Source organism: Pogona vitticeps, chromosome 4, assembly GCF_051106095.1.
Source record: "Pogona vitticeps strain Pit_001003342236 chromosome 4, PviZW2.1, whole genome shotgun sequence".
Taxonomy (NCBI): Eukaryota; Metazoa; Chordata; class Lepidosauria; order Squamata; family Agamidae; genus Pogona; species Pogona vitticeps.
This window is the reverse complement of record NC_135786.1, coordinates 196,177,589-196,195,027: the sequence shown is the minus strand read 5'-3', so window position 1 is coordinate 196,195,027 and position 17,439 is coordinate 196,177,589. Positions and strand designations below refer to the sequence as shown.

Sequence of the window (17,439 nt, the reverse complement as noted above, 5' to 3'; positions counted from 1 at the left end):
AAGGATCTTAAAAGTCTCCAGAAATGACATATTGTGAAAGATCCTGGTTTACTGCTGCCAAACAAAGGCATGTAACACACACAACCCTGGGTTATTGTTCACTTATAATCCTGGCTTGTTTGAAAAAAAAATAAACCAGGATCCTGGGTTCAAACATCGTTTCTTAATAAGATTTTTTTGGTTCATGTGAAACCTAGTAAACAGACTGCACACATTAGCAGCCTGCTTGTTCATAGTAAGCCAGGATAAGCCAAGTATCTTGGCTTACTATTATGTATGAATGCCACCAGCCAGTGACTACAGCATCAAGTGGCAATTTAAGCATATGGCAGAGTCATCACAGAACCTGTTTGCCATTTTAAAATGAAGCAGTTTTCAATCCAAAGTACAGTCAGGCAATGGCTTGCCACTGGGAACTTACCTCTGTCTAGCTGAATCCCCTCATCAAATCGAGAAAACAATCTATACCGCTGGGCCCAGTATTTAGCCAGCTCAGGATCAGCAGCTATTTCAGGAGGCAGAGATGGTTTATTTCTCTTTTTCTTCCTCCTGGTCTTCTTGTTTTCCTTCTTTTTTGTGGTACCTCCTTCACCTAACCATGAAAACCACACTGTGTGATTAGAACATTTCTCTCAAATAGTTTTAACAGCTATTTGAGAATACAGTTTTAACAACATTATTGCAGCAAAATGGAACTGTTTTTAGCACCCTTTTCAAGAGAGAAAAAGAAAATACAAAAGCCAATTATTTATTTTATTCTTGCTGCACCTTGAGTAATTAAATGAAACATTCAGTGGATGTTTATTTCTCAGAGAAAACGTTAGAAATATGAGCCCAGTCAATGAAGGAAATCATGGTATAAAAATCAAATAGATACAGCAACAAACATCAGCATGGAATTTTTTTTTTAAAAAAGTATTAGACCATGAAATAGACTTGAGAAAGTTAAAAGAATACAAACATCCAGCAAAAGCTGTGCACAAATAATACCTGCATTTATACAAATAAACTATTACAAAGCTACTCTTTCTGAAAGCCCTTTTCTTTGGACTGGAAAGATCTTAGCGACTGTAGGCTAGTGGCCGACAGCAGGTAATCCACTCCCCGGGGTGGGGGATTTGAGGTTATAATCTGACCCCACCCTCCAAGTGTTCCTGCTCAGCAATTTAGGACACAACAATTTAGTGCCACCTCCCCTCCCCAACACATGGAATGTCATTTCCAAAGAGGTCTGTTTTGGGACTCTTGCTTTTCAAGAATCAGGCACAGAATACACTGTTTGGTTTTCCAATTTTTTTCTCCCCTGCTTCGTGTTCAATTGTCTTAGAGGTGACAAGTGACATTCATCACGCTTCTATTTATGAAGCAGTCTTTTCTCTTTCTATAGTTACATTTTACTTGTTGTACTTTATTGTATTTTTATGGTAATTCTAATTATTTTAACACACACTTCTTCCTCTCTTGCAAGCTACACAGAGGACAGCTGAACATTGATAAATATTCCATTCCCCTGTAACCGAGGACAAAGTACTTCACTGATGCACTTTCTCCCTTCAACTTGAGCAAAAAGGAACAAAAAAGTAACCATGGCTGCACAGTCTTATAACTATTTTCTATGCTATTACATTATCCTAATGTATATAAAAACTGTTAATAATTTGTAATGTGTGCTTTAGTGGCTGAAGCGTTCAAATAGATAAAGACCGACCTGGATTGCTCCAGTCTGAACTCAGATCGCGTAGGATTATTAATCGTTGAACAAACGAACCTTTATCTCTTGGAAGACAAAGTGTATATGCACACAATTAATCTTGAATTCTTTCAAAATAATTTCTCACCTTCTGTTTCCATTTGCAGGTAATCTGGAATGTCCAAGGGAACAAGCTCTCTGCCCGATGGACATTCTTCTCTTCCTTCATCAGGCTTCTGAAAGTTACAGTTGCTTCCTGCTACTGCTAGGGTTTCCTTGCCTTTATTCTCAAGGCTGTTTCTTCTAAGTTTGCAAAAATCTGAACCCTGAGATATCACATCAGAGTTCTGGAAATCCAAATTATTTTGTGAGCTAGTGGCATTTTCTTCATCTTCTGAATCGCTGTTGGTAGAAATATGATGAATTTTGTCTTCAGATGTCTCGTCCTCCTCCACTTCTTTCAAGAAACTTTCCACCTAAAAATATCAAGTGATCACACAAAAAATCTGTTTAAAAATTGTTTTTAATTTTTGAAAAACTAGTTTTATGCTTTTTGATACAAGAAATTGGAGCATATTATACAAATAATTAAACACATTTATCTGAATGCTGAAAAGGCTCTCGTGTTGCTACAGCAAGGCAAAAAAAAAGTTTATTGGTCAAAAACCTGTTACACAACTATGGACACACAATTCAAGGTTGTGCCTGTGGCAGATGCTCTAATGGCAAGGCAGAAATATTATCCCTGAAGCCTTTCTACCTTGGCATTGTACAACTGATTATGCCGGGGACAAAGAACTGACTGTGCAACTGCAGAGCACAATTAGGGGTATAAAACTTCATGCAGGCATGAACAGGATTTTGCCCAATGTCAACAAAATACTGTAAATTCAAAACATTTTTGGCAATTAGCCAAAAAGCTCATGCCCCCAACAATTCATTGCAAATGAAGAGGCCCCTTCATTTACTTCCTGGTATTGGTAACATTTGCTATGATTTTCACAACTGTTTTAAACAATATGATTAGGGCATTATTTCAACTGCTTGACATTACAACTGGCACAAAGTCTTTATATGTATATTTACAAATTTATGTCTGTCTGTCTGTTATCCATCCATCCACACACACACACACACACACACACACACACACACACACACACACACAGAGAAGGCTTTCTTCTGTGTAAACTGGTCTTTGAAGTTTCTTTCAATACATATCGATGAATCAATTAAAAATGGCAAGCCCATAGAGCATTCCCCTCCCTCAAGAGAAATCACATCAGAGCACCTAAGTTTATCACAAATGTGCATTAGATATTAGACAAAGGGATGTGAAACAGTGTGCATTATAGCTATCTCAAATTCCAGCAATTCCATTCCATTCTCATAAATCTGGGTGTCCTGGTTCTCCACTTCCCATCCTCATAATAATCAGCATTCTATAGGCTGGTGATCATGCATCATCCTTATTGTGCTGTTTTGAGGGTTATCCCCTTCATGGTTTCCCTAAAAAAATTCAGATTTTTGCATACTTGGAAGAAACATTATGCACAGACAATAATAGGTGTTTGTGTAATGCAACTAAAACACAAAATTTAGAAAGCATATTATAATAAACAGTCAACAACTGAAAAAGAGACTTCTTTATACACTATGTTCTACCAAGGCTCTATGTCCATCACAGTTAAACAACTTACCTTGTTCAAAGTCTCACTCTTCTTGAACACCAACACTTCAGGTTCTTCAGTAAAAAATGTATGTTTGTTTTTGGCTTTGATTGTTCTACGCATGTCTAAAAACTTTGATTTAAATTTCATGTTTTTACTGAGATGAGTCACTCGTCTTTCACTGAATCCTGGAATGTTTCTGTATCTGAAGAAAGACACATTAAAGTTGACAACTACTGTTCAGTTCCAGGGATGGGGTCGACGAGAGAACAACAGAAAGCCTAAATTTGGTGAGAGGGGCTTCTTTTTATAAATCTTTATATTTATGATTTGAGTCTTCTATGCTTGACACCTTCCTTTAAAATGTGTTACATAAATGGGTACAGAATAGTTTAGTCTCAGCAGTCATCTTTACTTTTAGATACACACCAATACATTCTTACCAAACAGATTTCAAGATTCCAGAAAGATTTAATTTTGTATTAATATATTTTAGAAACAAAGTAACCTATGTAGAATCAAATATTTTAACAGTCCACACAGGAACTGTGTATGTCTGAGACCTTTTATGTACAATAAGCATGTGACTTTCATTCTATGTTACATTTTAGCACATTTGTTAAAGTTATATCTAAAGCTAGGGAAATAAGATGCCTTGAGTAAACAAACGTTTCTATGAGAATGCTAGTATTTCAATAATATCACAGGAAAAGGATGTCCCAAACACATAATGCCAATGATACCGCATTTAGCTTTTTTTTTTCTACAAGAAATGAAGGAAAACACTGCACTTATTACTTTTGCCCCGAGCCGTGCTTGAGCCCCAGAAGACAGCAAACCTTTTCTGGATCAGCCTGAGGATCTTCTTCAGCATCCAGTTCATGGCTTAAAAGAAACCACAGCATTTGTGTTACAATTTACGGCAAATGGGGGGAAAAACTTTTTTACATCTTCATGGCCTATTTCACCTTCTAAATTAAGAATGAAACAAATTTCAAGCAATTTAAAAACTAATATTCTTCCAATTCAAATTGCAACTTTTTCAGCTTATAGGATCACTTGAATATGAGCCAGTGCACACCACCATTTACCCCAAACTATCAAAATTATCTATGATATTATGAAAACTACGGAGATAACTCTTCACTTCTGAAGAGTGACATGACATGTCTCTAATTTAAAACAATGTTTTCAATAGAGAAGGATAATAGGCATGATATGGGAGAGATCTTTTGATTCTGCACACCACCTACACTACTATTTAAATGTAACATAAAAGCAGCAATACTGTATTTTGCTAGTCAAAGGCCACAAATAGGATAGCCCCAAATAAGGATTAAGAAACTTGTAGAACTATATGACATTCCTGAACTGGGGGTGGGTGGGGAGAGAAGGATAAGGAATGACTGATAACCTGCCTCCTCTTCAATTTGACATTTTTATGTTCAGGTGGCTGCTCGTCTTCATCTTCGCTAGAGCCTGATCCCCCACCTCCTATGGAACATGGTCTAGCTGGTCCTTGTGAATCTCCTGGGAAACACAAGTGCGGTCTTAATATACATCAAGTAAAACATTAGCAGAAAAACATCAGTTGGAAGCCATTTCCTAAATAACCTCATTTTTTTGTTTAACGTAATAAGCTGTTTATCACATAATCATTGTGTACCTGCTCCACCAGGCATATCCTTGCCGCCAATGTTGTTCTTTAAACATTAGGACCTGGGGGTAAATTCAAATGCTGTCCTTCTGAAGATCAAGAGAGTTGAGGTGGGGCAATCACAAAGTTCTTTTTTGCTTTCTCACAGAACTATGTAGTGCTATTACCATAAACTTAAAGAAAAACATTACAACTGAATGGAATATTTCTCTGAGGAAATATTTTCATCAGATATTTTCAGATGGAAATGTGGAAAGGTAATTTTTGAGTTTTGGACTCTGTGTACCAACCTGGCTGGTTTGAACATCTGTTTGCAGAAGACACACTTTTTCCCCTTATTTGCTCGTCAGATTTATTGGTGTGCCTGGAATCACAAGGGCAGTGTCTTTCAATGCTTGTTAAACTAAGTCCTTGATTACCATTAGTAACAACGTCTTCTGCTCTGCTTTGCTCAGAATTCAGATCTATTTTGCTGATTTCAGTAAGGATGTCATTACCACACTGACCATCATTTGGAAAAGGATTTTCTTCAAATATGGCAACAGAAGGGAGAGAAGGATGTAATCTTGAGTCCAGCATTTCATCTACGCCAGTATTTTGTGTTTCTCCTGCTTGCTGTACTTCCAGCGTACTTGTATCTGGACCACTGTTATGTGTACTGTCAACAGTCCAGCCCTGATTTGCCCAGTAGCAAAACTGTTCCCAATAATACCAGTATAATTCCTTATAATGTTCATCCCACTTTTCCTTCAATTCAGGATTATTCCAAGGCTCACCAATAGACAAAAGGTCAGCATCAACATTTCCCTGTTTCTCTTGCCAACTTTGCCATAGAAGTCCTTCTCCGTACTCGTTCCAATATGTTTCCCATTTTTCTTTCATATGCTCATCAAACAAAACTTCTTCATTTTCACAGTGTACATCACTCCTTATTCCCTTTTTAATTAAGGGCACATTATCAGAAACAGACTGGCTGTCATTATCATCGTCATCATCATGATCCTCTTCCACAGTCTCTTCCATTATTTTGAGAATATCTTTTTGTACCATCTTTTTCTTTTTCTTCTTTTTCTTCACTGCTTTGTTACGCCTCTTGCCAACATTCTCCAATGTCTGAAATGCAACGTGAAAGACAGTAAATAGCTATGCTAATTTGTGTAGGGAGCAATGATCTGTTTCAATACAACTTGGCTTGCTTCATTTATAAATCCATTCATTTATTTCTTAAAGTCTCATGATTCATGTTATAGCTTCATTATGATACTGTAGAACCAGGTGATCGCAAATAAGAGATGGGCTTAAACTGGAAAAATGATGGATTGGGATGGTTTATGGCTACTCATGAACCATGAATCATTTCCCCAGACCACAGAAATACAATCTGGTTCATGGTTTGTTTGTTTTTTGGTTCATATCTGGGGGGAGGGAAACCTAATGCCTCTCTGCCACCTGCTGACCCCCTTCCTACTGCCCCGTCACCTCCCTCCCTGGTTCTGCCTCCTCCTCCTTCTCTTCCTCCTCCACCACAGCCACCTTCAGAGACAGTGGCCAGCCTATCAGCTGATATGCATGCACATACACAGAGACAGTCAGCCTGGCTCTCCCTTCCAGTGCATGCGGAGACACAGCAGATCCTGCTCTTAAAAGGGAAGCCAGGCCTGTCTCTGAAGATGGCAGTGACAGAGGAAGAAAAGCAGGAGGTACTGGGAACAGGCAGGGAGGTGATGGGGCAGTAGGAAGGGGAGAGGGGGGGGGAAACGGTTTTCCGGAGGAAAATGAAGCACCAAGCAGAAAATGTTTGGCACTTCATTTTATTTTGGCAAAACAAGTTGCATGAACCGAACCACAAACCAGCCCACAAATCAACCTGCCTCATGTTTTTTTGTCTCCACCCCATTCATAATTCAGTTCGTGTCCATCTTTAATAAAAATGTTTTAGCAACCACATCATTTGCAGTTCTGCTATGTGATTTGGCTCACTCTTAGCTCAGCAACCAAGCACATTTTTGTTGCCTGATTTTTTAAATTCAAATCCAACTTTTATTAAACACCCCCCCCTTTTTTTCTTCTTCTTCTTCATTTAACTCTGGCACTAATTCTAGAGCCAGAAAGGAAATGAGATGCCTTCTGTAGAGATTTGTGAGAAATCTTTGCTTTTAATATAGGCGTGTATTTTCTAACATAGCTATTTAGGCTCATGCACAGAGAAAGGTCAAAGAATACAAGGCTCCTTTAGACAAAGACCAGAAAGAAGGAATAGCTTATAAGATTTATGAAATGATATACTGGATTTACAATATCAATGTTTCAGTTTCTCTAGAATAGGTTCTGATTGATGGCTCCTAGATTTCAGAATTGGACTGTACTAGAAGCCAATTTAGAAACTGTAATGCCCTAAAATACTGTGCTTCTGGATTTTCAAACAACGTTTGTTCCCTATTATCAAATTAAAACACCATTTGGCTCTTGCTTCAAATTATTTTTCAAGAGACTCAATTCTGATAATTCTTCCATCATTAATGAAGGTAAACATAATCTCAGTTATATTTATCTAGCAAATTGAAGCTGTTATACAGAATTTATATATATATATATATATTTATATATATATATATATATATATATATATATATATATATATATATATATATATATATATATCAACATAGCAGCCATTCCACACACTCCAAAGAAATAAAATTCTGCTCTAGAACTAATTAGCTCAGCTCTTTATTCCCAAAGCTAAACCAATTTTCCTAAATAAAAAGATGAAAAATACAGATAATTTGTTAATACTAGTTAATGTAAATAACTTTTAAAACATTTCCATAGCTTCAAAAGCACAAAAGAACAGAAACATTGGAAATAAACTGTTTACCACAAAAGTCTTATGCTTTTCCAGAGTGCCAAACTGTACAGGCAAGCCCATACTCTTCATGAGTTCAGTCTCTGAATCTATTTCAATATCTTCCAGTCCAGCAGCATCGCTGCTACATAAATCATTACAACCACAGATATGATGTTTTTCTATTTTTTCATCATCTTCAGTTACTTGATCTTCTCCTGTTAATACCAAATGTAAAATTAAAGAATCGCTTTTTAATTCCACCCTTAGCCTGTTGTAACATTTCTGATGCAGCAAAAGCACAATATTAAATGCAGCAGTCATTTCCCAAAATTACAGCGGTTAAACTACAGTACTGCAGTGAAGAGTCTGCTCGTGACCTGAGTTTAATCCCAGGCTCAGATAGCTGGCTTGAGGTTAACTCAGCCTTCTATCCTTCTGAGGCCTCTAAACTGTATAGCCAGCTTACTGTGGGGACAATGTGTAGCCTGCATAATTATATTGCAAACTGCCTAGAGGGAGCTTTAAGCATTATGGGGCAGTATATAAGCAGCATACTTTGCTATGTTTTTACATTTATTGAACCACAAACGTCTTCATAAATGGCACAACAGTATCTAAGAACTCAGTGTTTTTTGTGCAAGTCAAAATTGCACAAAGCATATAAAAATGAATATGAGACACAAACCCCCACAAAGAAACTAAAATGAAAGAGAAAACAAACATTTATGCCCTCATCATATCTATGTGAAAAGTGCTTTTTTTCCATTTAAGGAACATCTTACCTGTACTGTTCTCTTCCTCCTTGCAATAAAATCCCTTTAAGCCTAGTTTGTATAGCTTCCGATCCCTGGAAAAAAAATGAGTACATACATTACTATGAACATTGCCAATAAAATACTGAAATGAAATCTCAGTGAACAAGGTAAATGTGTTACCAAAAAAGCTTTCCTTGCACAACAGATTTTAATGTATTAGCCCACCTTAAGAGAGCCATCATGTGTTACTTGTGAGGTTACAGTAAATATTTCTCTGAAGGATTGAGTACTCATTGGAATGAATATTCAGCCAATTAGTTTATGTACAGTGAAGTAGGCAAACCACTGGCCTGATAACATATAATCCCCAAGCAGAAACTAGTTGCCGCATTCTGAACCAAAGGACATTTGCATACTTATGTATAAGGTTGTGCTTTGGGTAATACCTTTCCTATGAAAAATTATGAAGAAGGTGAGTTTCTGAATTCTAACAGATATGTTCTGCTTCTGGCTCCTTGAGTTGTAAGTTCACAAGGCAAGGATGGCATGAGGGTAAGGGCAAACACTTCCTTGGCATAATGAAGACTTCCAACTCAAAACTTCCAACATGAAAGCTAGCTTGTTTACAACTTTTGTATCCAGTACAATTACAGCAATATCCCAGTGTACAATCAACTGGCAGCCTGATGAGAACTATAAAATGAGCCATTGTTAAGTTGAATCCTATTTTTTCATTAAACTCAGTTTTAAAATACACTTTGGTTTATGGAGAATCTTCATGCCTTATAAATGAAACTACTGCTGTCTTCTTACTTCATCACACTGTCTCTTGCCTGCTTGAACTTCTTATTTCCCCTTCATGCCTCTTTACTCTTGCTTGTTTGCTCTCTTGCCCCTCCCTCCTTCCTCTCCTCTCTTGCTTAGTGATGTAAATGTTCCAAGTGGTTTTAGATTTAGGCATCCTTCAGTCTCGAGAGACTATGGCAACATGCTTTGAATAGAGATCTTGGAACAGCGTCTAGTGTGGCTGAGAAGGCCAATTTGAGAGTGACAATCCCTTCCACACTGAAGACAAATACAATTTATACCCTGTCCGGCTCCCTGATTTTGCTGGTTTTGGGACTGCCTCTTTGTCTCGGCCTGCTGGACAAGGGTCTCTTCAAATTGGAAGAGGCCGTGATGCACCGCCTGCCTCCAGACTGAACGCTTAGACATCAAGGTTTCCCATCTGTTGAGGTCCATTCTGAAGGCCTTCAGATCCCGCTTGCAGATATCCTTGTATCGCAGCTATGGTCTCCCTCTGGGGTGATTTCCCTGCACTAATTCTCCATACAGGAGATATGGTTTTGGACCACACAGCTCCTGGTTTTGGACCATTCAGTGGTTTTAAGTTTTTGGTTATTAGGAAGGGGCATTAGCCAATACTGACACAGCTGTAGAAGTGGAGGGTTGCAAAATTAGCTGTTTCAAGCTGGAGGTTCTCTGTTGCACCAACATTAAATAAGTGTTTCTAGAGATGACCATACTGTTTTTCTTCTGGTTGCTGTTGCTGGAACTAACACATAAAAGGATTCTCCTAAATTCAGGAAGAAGCCCCATGTTTTTGCTTCCAGATTAGGTAACAGAGAGTGAAAGGGCCCCAGTGAGTACCAGTAGCCTTACCCACTTGTAATTAGACTAAGCTGAATTGGACTCCTATGACTGAAATCTACAGGCATTAAATCATACTTAAGGCAAACCCTGGAAAAAACAATAGTGATTGGAAAAGTTGAAGACAGCAGGACAAGAGGGAGAGCAAGTACTGGAGGGATTGACTCCTTAAAGTAAGCCACAAGACCTGAGCAGGGCTCTGGAGGATGGAGAATTTTGGAGATTTCACAATCATAGGGTCGTGACTTGACCTCCGGTAATAACAAGGCAACTCTGTCCACTGATTTCTACCCAGCTCAAGAGCCACTTTTTTAAAAATACGAATCCAAGGCAGACTTTTCAACATCACAGTAATCCAGGTTTGTGCACCAACCACCCATGCTGAGGAGACTGAAATAGACCAATTCTATGAAGACTTACAACACCTTCTAGAACTGACACCAAAGAAAGATGTTCTTGTCATTACAGTATAGGGGACTGGAATGCAGAATACATCATGCGAAAGGCAGGACTGTATGAATTCCAAGCCAGAATTAAGACTGCTAGAAGAAATATCAACAACCTCAGATATGTAGATGATACCACTCTGATGGCAGAAAGTGAGGAGGAATTAAAGAACCTCTTAATGAGGGTGAATGAGGAGAGTGCAAAAAATGGTCTGAAGCTTAACATAAAAAAAAACAAAAACAAAAAAACTAAGCTCATGGCCACTGGTCCTACCACCTCCTGGCAAATAGAAGGGGAAGATATGGAGTCCATGATCACTGCAGATGGTGACAGCAGCCATGAAATTAAAAGACGCCTGCTTCTTGGGAGGAAAGCAATGACAAACCTAGACAGCATCTCAAAAAGCAGAGACATCACCTTGCCAACAAAAGTCCACATAGTTAAAGCTATGGTTTTTCCAGTAGCGATGTATGGAAGTGAGAGCTGGACCATAACGAAGGCCGACTGCTGAAGAATTGATGCTTTTGAATTGTGGTGCTGGAGGAGACTCTTGAAAGTCCTCTGGACTGCAAAGAGAACAAACCTATCCATTTTGAAGGAAATCAACCCTGAGTGCTCACTGGAAGGACAGATCTTGAAGCTGAGGCTCCAATCCTTTGGCCATCTCACAAGAAGTGAAGACTCCCTGGAAAAGACCCTGATGTTGAGAAAAAGTGAGGGAATGAGGAGAAAGGGACGACAGAGGATTAGATGGTTGGACAATGTCATTGAAGCGACCAATATGAATTTGACCAAACTTTGGGAGGCAGTGGAAGACAGAAGGACCTGGCATGCTCTGATCCATGGGGTCACGAAGAGTCGGACACGACTTAACGACTAAACAACAAGAGCCACTTTATAGTCGGGGTGGGGAGGAACTGCGTGGTCCAAAACCAAGAAAGGATGATACCTCTGCCCAGGTAAAACCCAGCCTGGTGAAGAGCCCTGCAGCAGCCTCGTTCCGGCTGCTTACTGTCACATTTCCTACTACTTTGACGTTACAGTGATGATCGAGTCCCCCGGAAGCCGCAGGAATCAAGACCCGCGTCCCTTCCTTCTCCCGCAGAGAGGTTCGCCGCGACCACCGCGTGCCGCCCCGACCCTCCCGGGACTCACTCGACGAAGACGCGGCTGCAGAGGCAGAGGATCGAGTCGGCGCGGCGGCGGCTGCCTTCCTCCTCCTCCTCCTCCTCCTCATCGCGGAACGCGAGCAGCAGTTCGGCCACCAGCAAGCTCTGCGGCGCGTCGCGCAACATCCCGGCAGCGTTGGTGGCCGGGGTGCCGCTGCCTCTTCTCTCTGCCCGCGGGAACGCTCGTTCTCCCTCGAGGCGCCCCTTAGCCGCTTAGCGAAGAGGCTAGACTGAGCGTGGCCTCCTCTCCCCGGCCCAGGCCTTTCCGGCGGAAACGGAGACCCGCGTGTTACAGCGTTAAGATTCCCAGGAGGGAGGGAGGCCGGCGGCTGGCTGGTCCGCGACGAGATGTTGACGCCTTTGGAGGGGGGGGGGCGGCGGCGAGAAAATGACTTTGGGCGAAGCGAAGAGAGCGGGGCGGGGGCGGGAAGGCGCTCTCCGCCTGAGTCACGTCGTTGCCTTCTTGCTTGTTGCGTCCTGTCCCCGGGACTCTTCCTCTGCGTTCCTGGAAAGAGACTGCGAATTTATTTTAAGTTTTATGTATCCATCTCACCACTTCGGCGGTGAAGGATATAGGAAGTAGAAAGGTTTGCCTGGGCTGTGGTTAGGGAGCAACGTGTCGTTCTCACCTCTACCTCCCCCCCCACCAAAAAAAAAAAGCCTTCAAAAGAAATTTCTGCCACACATGAGACTGTATCCCTAAAGTCCTTTATTATTTAGGACAGTTTCCCTTTTTCTGGCGTTATAAGAGACCTACTGTTTGGATGCCTGTCTTGAAACAAAGTCTTTGGGACCCCTCTGCCGCTCTTGCTCCTTCTTTCAGTTTCATATACGACAGTTTCATGGAGTTCCTGGATGGCAGGGGGTTGGACTCGATGGCCCCGGTGGTCTCTTCCGACTCTGTGATGCTATGATTCTAATACTACTTTTTTAAAAAGGGACGTGCCACATTAGCCCGGAAGGGTAATCTCTTAGGCTGCGAAGACATGGGGAAATGGTATGGGATTTGCTTCAAAAGTAAAGTAGATGCATTTGCATTTTCTAAACTGGTCACGCAGCACAAGCAACTATTTGAAGTCTGCCACTGGGAGCTTCATTTTTTTCAAGCTACAGCAATTTGAATGGTGTTTTCCCTATGTGATCAGTTGTTTTGTACTTCCAAAGGATAGGAGATGGGACTGTGGATGGCATTCTGGAGACCTGCCAAACTGGATGTGATTTTTTTTTTTTTGAACAGTGGTAGCACACCCACTTCAGCTATCTTTCTCATTAATTGCCTTAAAGTGTTAATTTTTTGTAACAAACCATTGAGTTTTGCATTAGATAATCTCTGCATGGACTACTGTATTTGAAACAGAAACAATCCTGACAAACTACAGTACACTACTATGTTTCTGCTGTATGTGTGTATGTGTTTGTATCTTATGGAGAACTTTTGAAAATGGTCCCTTTTCCTTAGTGCCATGGAGCCCCATTAAAAAGTCATCTGGCTTTGCACAGAATCAAAAAGAGAGAGCTGAGGATTGGCAGAGGGTGCAATTGAAGGAAGGGGGGCTTTTGGCTGTGGTGCACTGGCACCAAATGGCTGTAATGGACACTGGCACCAAAACAATCCACAGTCTCTGTGTGATCACCTAATCTGAAGAGAAGTGTAAAATCAAGCTGATCTGATTTGGCTTGCCAGTGTATTTACCACTTTAGAGATGTCTCCCCATCTGATCTAAAATGTCTGAAAGTTGTTTGTGGCTAGGGAATATTGCTTCTGTTCAAATGCACAGCTCCAGAGCAAATCTGTAGTACTGATCAAATTAACCCCTTTGCAGAGGTTCACTACTGCTATTTTGATACAGTACTACAGCATTTTTGTTACATTTTTTTTATTTAGTTAGTTTATTTGTCTCATTTATAGGCTGTCTTTCTCCTGATTATTTTTTTTGGGGGGGGGGGATTCAAGGTGGCTTACAGTGTCACCTCATTTGTATCAAGCCTATGTTTGCTGCATAGTAGGTGCACAGGGCCCCACTCCAGATCAGGGTCAGTGCACACAGGTGGTGGTGCTGGGAGTTTAAAACCTTGTACAAGGTATGGGAATGTGCTGTTCGGTGGATTTGCACCAGCCAGAATCCCACTAGGCTTATGTTCTCTGGTTCCTGATGAGGACACAAGGTTACTGTACTGTAAAAGGTTTCCTGTATAGATAGCAGATGGATGCTGCATGATACAGTATAGCTAAAAACAACAACATGCATATACTTACATATACCTTGGGGGAGCCCAAATGAGGCCGTATGGGCATGGGCCTTTAGCTCTGGAGCTACACAGATGTCTGACCCTCTCTCTCCATGGCAGAAAGACTACCACAGTTTAGACATCCAAGTTTTGTTTTTTTAAAATAACCTAGTCTCCCTACAAGGGACGTGGTGGCGCTGCAGGCTAAACCGCAGAAGCCTGTGCTGCAGGGTCAGAAAACCAAGCAGTCGTAAGATCGAATCCACATGATGGAGTGAGCGCCCGTCACTTGTCCCAGCTCCCGCCAACCTAGCGGTTCGAAAGCATGCAAATGCGAGTAGATAAATAGGGACCACCTCGGTGGGAAGGTAACAGTGTTCCGTGTCTAAGTCGCACTGGCCATGTGAACACAGAAGATTGTCTTCGGACAAACGCTGGCTCTATGGCTTGGAAACGGGGATGAGCACCGCCCCCTAGAGTCGAACACGACTGGACAAAAATTGTCAAGGGGAACTTTTACCGTTACCTTTTAGTCTCCCTAGCTTGAAACTAGCAGAGAAGAGTGGGGAACAACTATCCTCTCCTTGCAGAGAGGGGAAAACCTTTGTGTGCTGAGTAACACAAACTTCCTCTTTGAGCAGGTCACCTCATTGGCACGTTGATATTCATTGTTCTTAGCTTTAAATACTGCCTTTAATGATGTTAACCGCCACTGTATACCTGTTTTAAATGTTAAATATTGTGTTTCAATGTTCTAAGCCACCTTGAGTCCTTTTCAAGGAGAAAGGTGGGGTAAAAATATTTTAAATAAATAAAATGAATAAAAATAAAGGTGATAAACAACTGCTTTAAAAATTATAATAACAATCAATAAATCAGAATAGTGCTGAAATGTTGTTGAACTGTGACTCTTAACAGCCCCAATGAGCAGAGTCAAAAGAGTGAGGAATGATGGGAGTTGCAGTTTAATGTCTGCAAGACCATGAATGACTATCACCTCTTCCTAATTAATTATTTCCTGCCAAGTCAATTCTAATTTATGGCAGATCTCCATGGGTTTTGTAAGTATCAGATACTCAGACATTGTGTACCAGTCACTTCTTTGAAGGCAGGTGATTGGGGACCACACAGCTTATCCAAGGCTTCAGAAGTGGCAGGTGACCTTGCATCAGCTCCCCTCACATTGGGTGATCTGAGTTGGCTCCTCTTTTGAGAGGCAGAGTGAGAATTTGAACTCTGAACTCCCAGTTGTTCCAACACACAAGCTCTAGCCCTTCCTTTAGGGTCTTTGCAAACATTCCTAGAACAGGATGAGCACTGAGGGTGGATAAACTGCTAACCCGTAACATTTCTGTCTTCTTCTCTGGACTGGCATGTTGTGCTGAGACAAACTACCCTACGTCTTGTAGGTCCTTTACTGAAGCCTAGATACTGATTTATTGACAAGCTGTTAAGTCAGTTACAACCTACTGGGACTCTTTCCATTATTTTCTAAGTATGGACTACTTGAAAATTGTTTACTAATCCCTTCCTCTGCAGGCATTTTGGGACTGTGCAGCTTGCCCAGCTCCACAGATGCTATCTCTTATCCTACAAGACACACCGGGGAATCAAACTCCAGACTTCTGACTCTGCAGATTTTAATAAGGATTTTAGGACTTTATCTATTTGGAAGTGTGTGTGGTTTTTTGTTTGTTTGTTTGTTTGCTACCAGTCTAGATGAGCAGGCACTATAAACTTTTTACTTGTTAAAAATAATTTGGAGAAAATTCTTTGGGCTCTATTAATTAAAAATATACCAGGATCTTTTGTTGGAAAGAGTATTGGAGAATAATAAGTCGACTGATCTCTTCTGAGCCAGGTGGTAGAGTTAAAGGATTTTTTGGAGAATATGAGGAAATTAAAGAGTGTAATAACTGAGAGAGGAATTATAAAACTAAAAGATTGGGTAAAGAGGATGTGTGATAGGGAGGAAATAAGAGGTATTTTGGGAGAGGAGGGGATTTCCTGATGAAATATATTAACAATTGGATAATTGCCCTACCTTAATGTGGGGGCGTTCACTACCTTGGTACATGCGCTCGTAATCTCAAGATTAGTCCACTGTAATGCGCTCTATGTGGGGCTTCCTTTGAGGCTGCTACGGAAACTACAGGTGGTGCAGAATGCGGCGGCCAGATTACTCAGTGGAGTGAGAAAATACCAACATATCTCGCCCGCTCTGGCCGCATTGCATTGGCTGCCCATCCGTTTCCGCATCAACTTCAGTGTTGACGCTTACGTATAAAGCCCTAAACGGTTTAGGGCCTCGATATCTGGCCGAACGCCTACTCCCACCAAGTTCTACCCGTGTCACTCGAGCGAGCCAGGAGGTGAGGCTGACAAGAAATCGGGCCTTCTCGGCGGTGGCTCCTCGCCTCTGGAACAATCTACCTCCTGGGATTCGCGGGTCTCCCTCACTGGGTATCTTTAAGAAGCAATTGAAGACATGGATGTTTCGGCAGGCCTTTCCTCAAGACAATCCCTGATGTTCCTTTTCCTTTCCTCTCCACTTGTTTTTTTTTTGTAAAGTTTTTATTATTTATGCTGTTTTACATATGTATATTTTTATTATTTGATTATTGTTAGCTGCCTAGAGTGGTCCTGAATTGGCTAGATAGGCGGGATATAAATAAATAAAATAAAATAAAATAAACAAATAAATAAATAAACAAATAAACAAATAAATAATTGGACAAAGGAATGGAAAAAAATGAGCAAGGAGAGGGGAGTTCACTGATAAAGTCTGAGAAAATTATTGAAAATAGATAAATTACTGTGTTTTCCCAAAAAGGGTCTTATATTAATTTTTGCTCCAACAAATGCATTAGGGCTTATTTCATGGGATGTTTTTTTTTTTCATGTACAACAATCTACATTTATTGAAATACAGTCATGTCATCTTCTTCTGGTTGGTGCACAATGCTGCACAACGGTGGAGGGCGGGATTTCACTTAATTGGGGCTTATTTTTGGGGTAGGGCTTATATTACAAGCATCCTGAAAAATCATAGTACTGTAGGTCTTATTTTCAGGGAAACAGGGTAGACGTTTGTGAAAACAGAAAGGTCACTATAAGAGTAATATATAAGATGTTAGTACATGCAAAATGTAAAAGAAGTATGGCAAGGAGATTTGTAGCTAGAGAAACGGAAGATTGGAATAAAATGTGGTTTATAAGGGTAAGGGGAAAAAAAAAGAAAAACTGTTAAAGTTGCATGGAAATGGTACTTAACACCTGTGAAAATGAATTTAATAAATGAAGCAGCATCCAAGAACCCATTTT

General features: G+C 40.5%; 1 protein-coding gene across 3 annotated transcripts in view; it reads right to left on the bottom strand.

Annotated features, from left to right (window-relative positions):
• The window catches only part of TGS1 (trimethylguanosine synthase 1), a 30,509-nt gene extending 18,296 nt beyond the window's left edge, over positions 1–12,213 (bottom strand). For all 3 annotated transcript variants that reach the window (XM_072998934.2, XM_072998933.2, XM_020812970.3), the window contains exons 1-9: positions 11,873–12,213; positions 8,648–8,712; positions 7,896–8,080; positions 5,308–6,130; positions 4,779–4,890; positions 4,159–4,245; positions 3,391–3,565; positions 1,839–2,166; positions 422–592 (exon numbers count right to left, since the gene is read on the bottom strand). In XM_072998934.2, coding sequence (XP_072855035.2) covers positions 422–592; positions 1,839–2,166; positions 3,391–3,565; positions 4,159–4,245; positions 4,779–4,890; positions 5,308–6,130; positions 7,896–8,080; positions 8,648–8,712; positions 11,873–12,012 — 2,086 coding nt within the window. In that variant the 5' untranslated portion in view covers positions 12,013–12,213. The remainder of the gene's footprint in view (positions 1–421; positions 593–1,838; positions 2,167–3,390; positions 3,566–4,158; positions 4,246–4,778; positions 4,891–5,307; positions 6,131–7,895; positions 8,081–8,647; positions 8,713–11,872) is intronic.
• Positions 12,214–17,439: the final 5,226 nt, after the last annotated feature.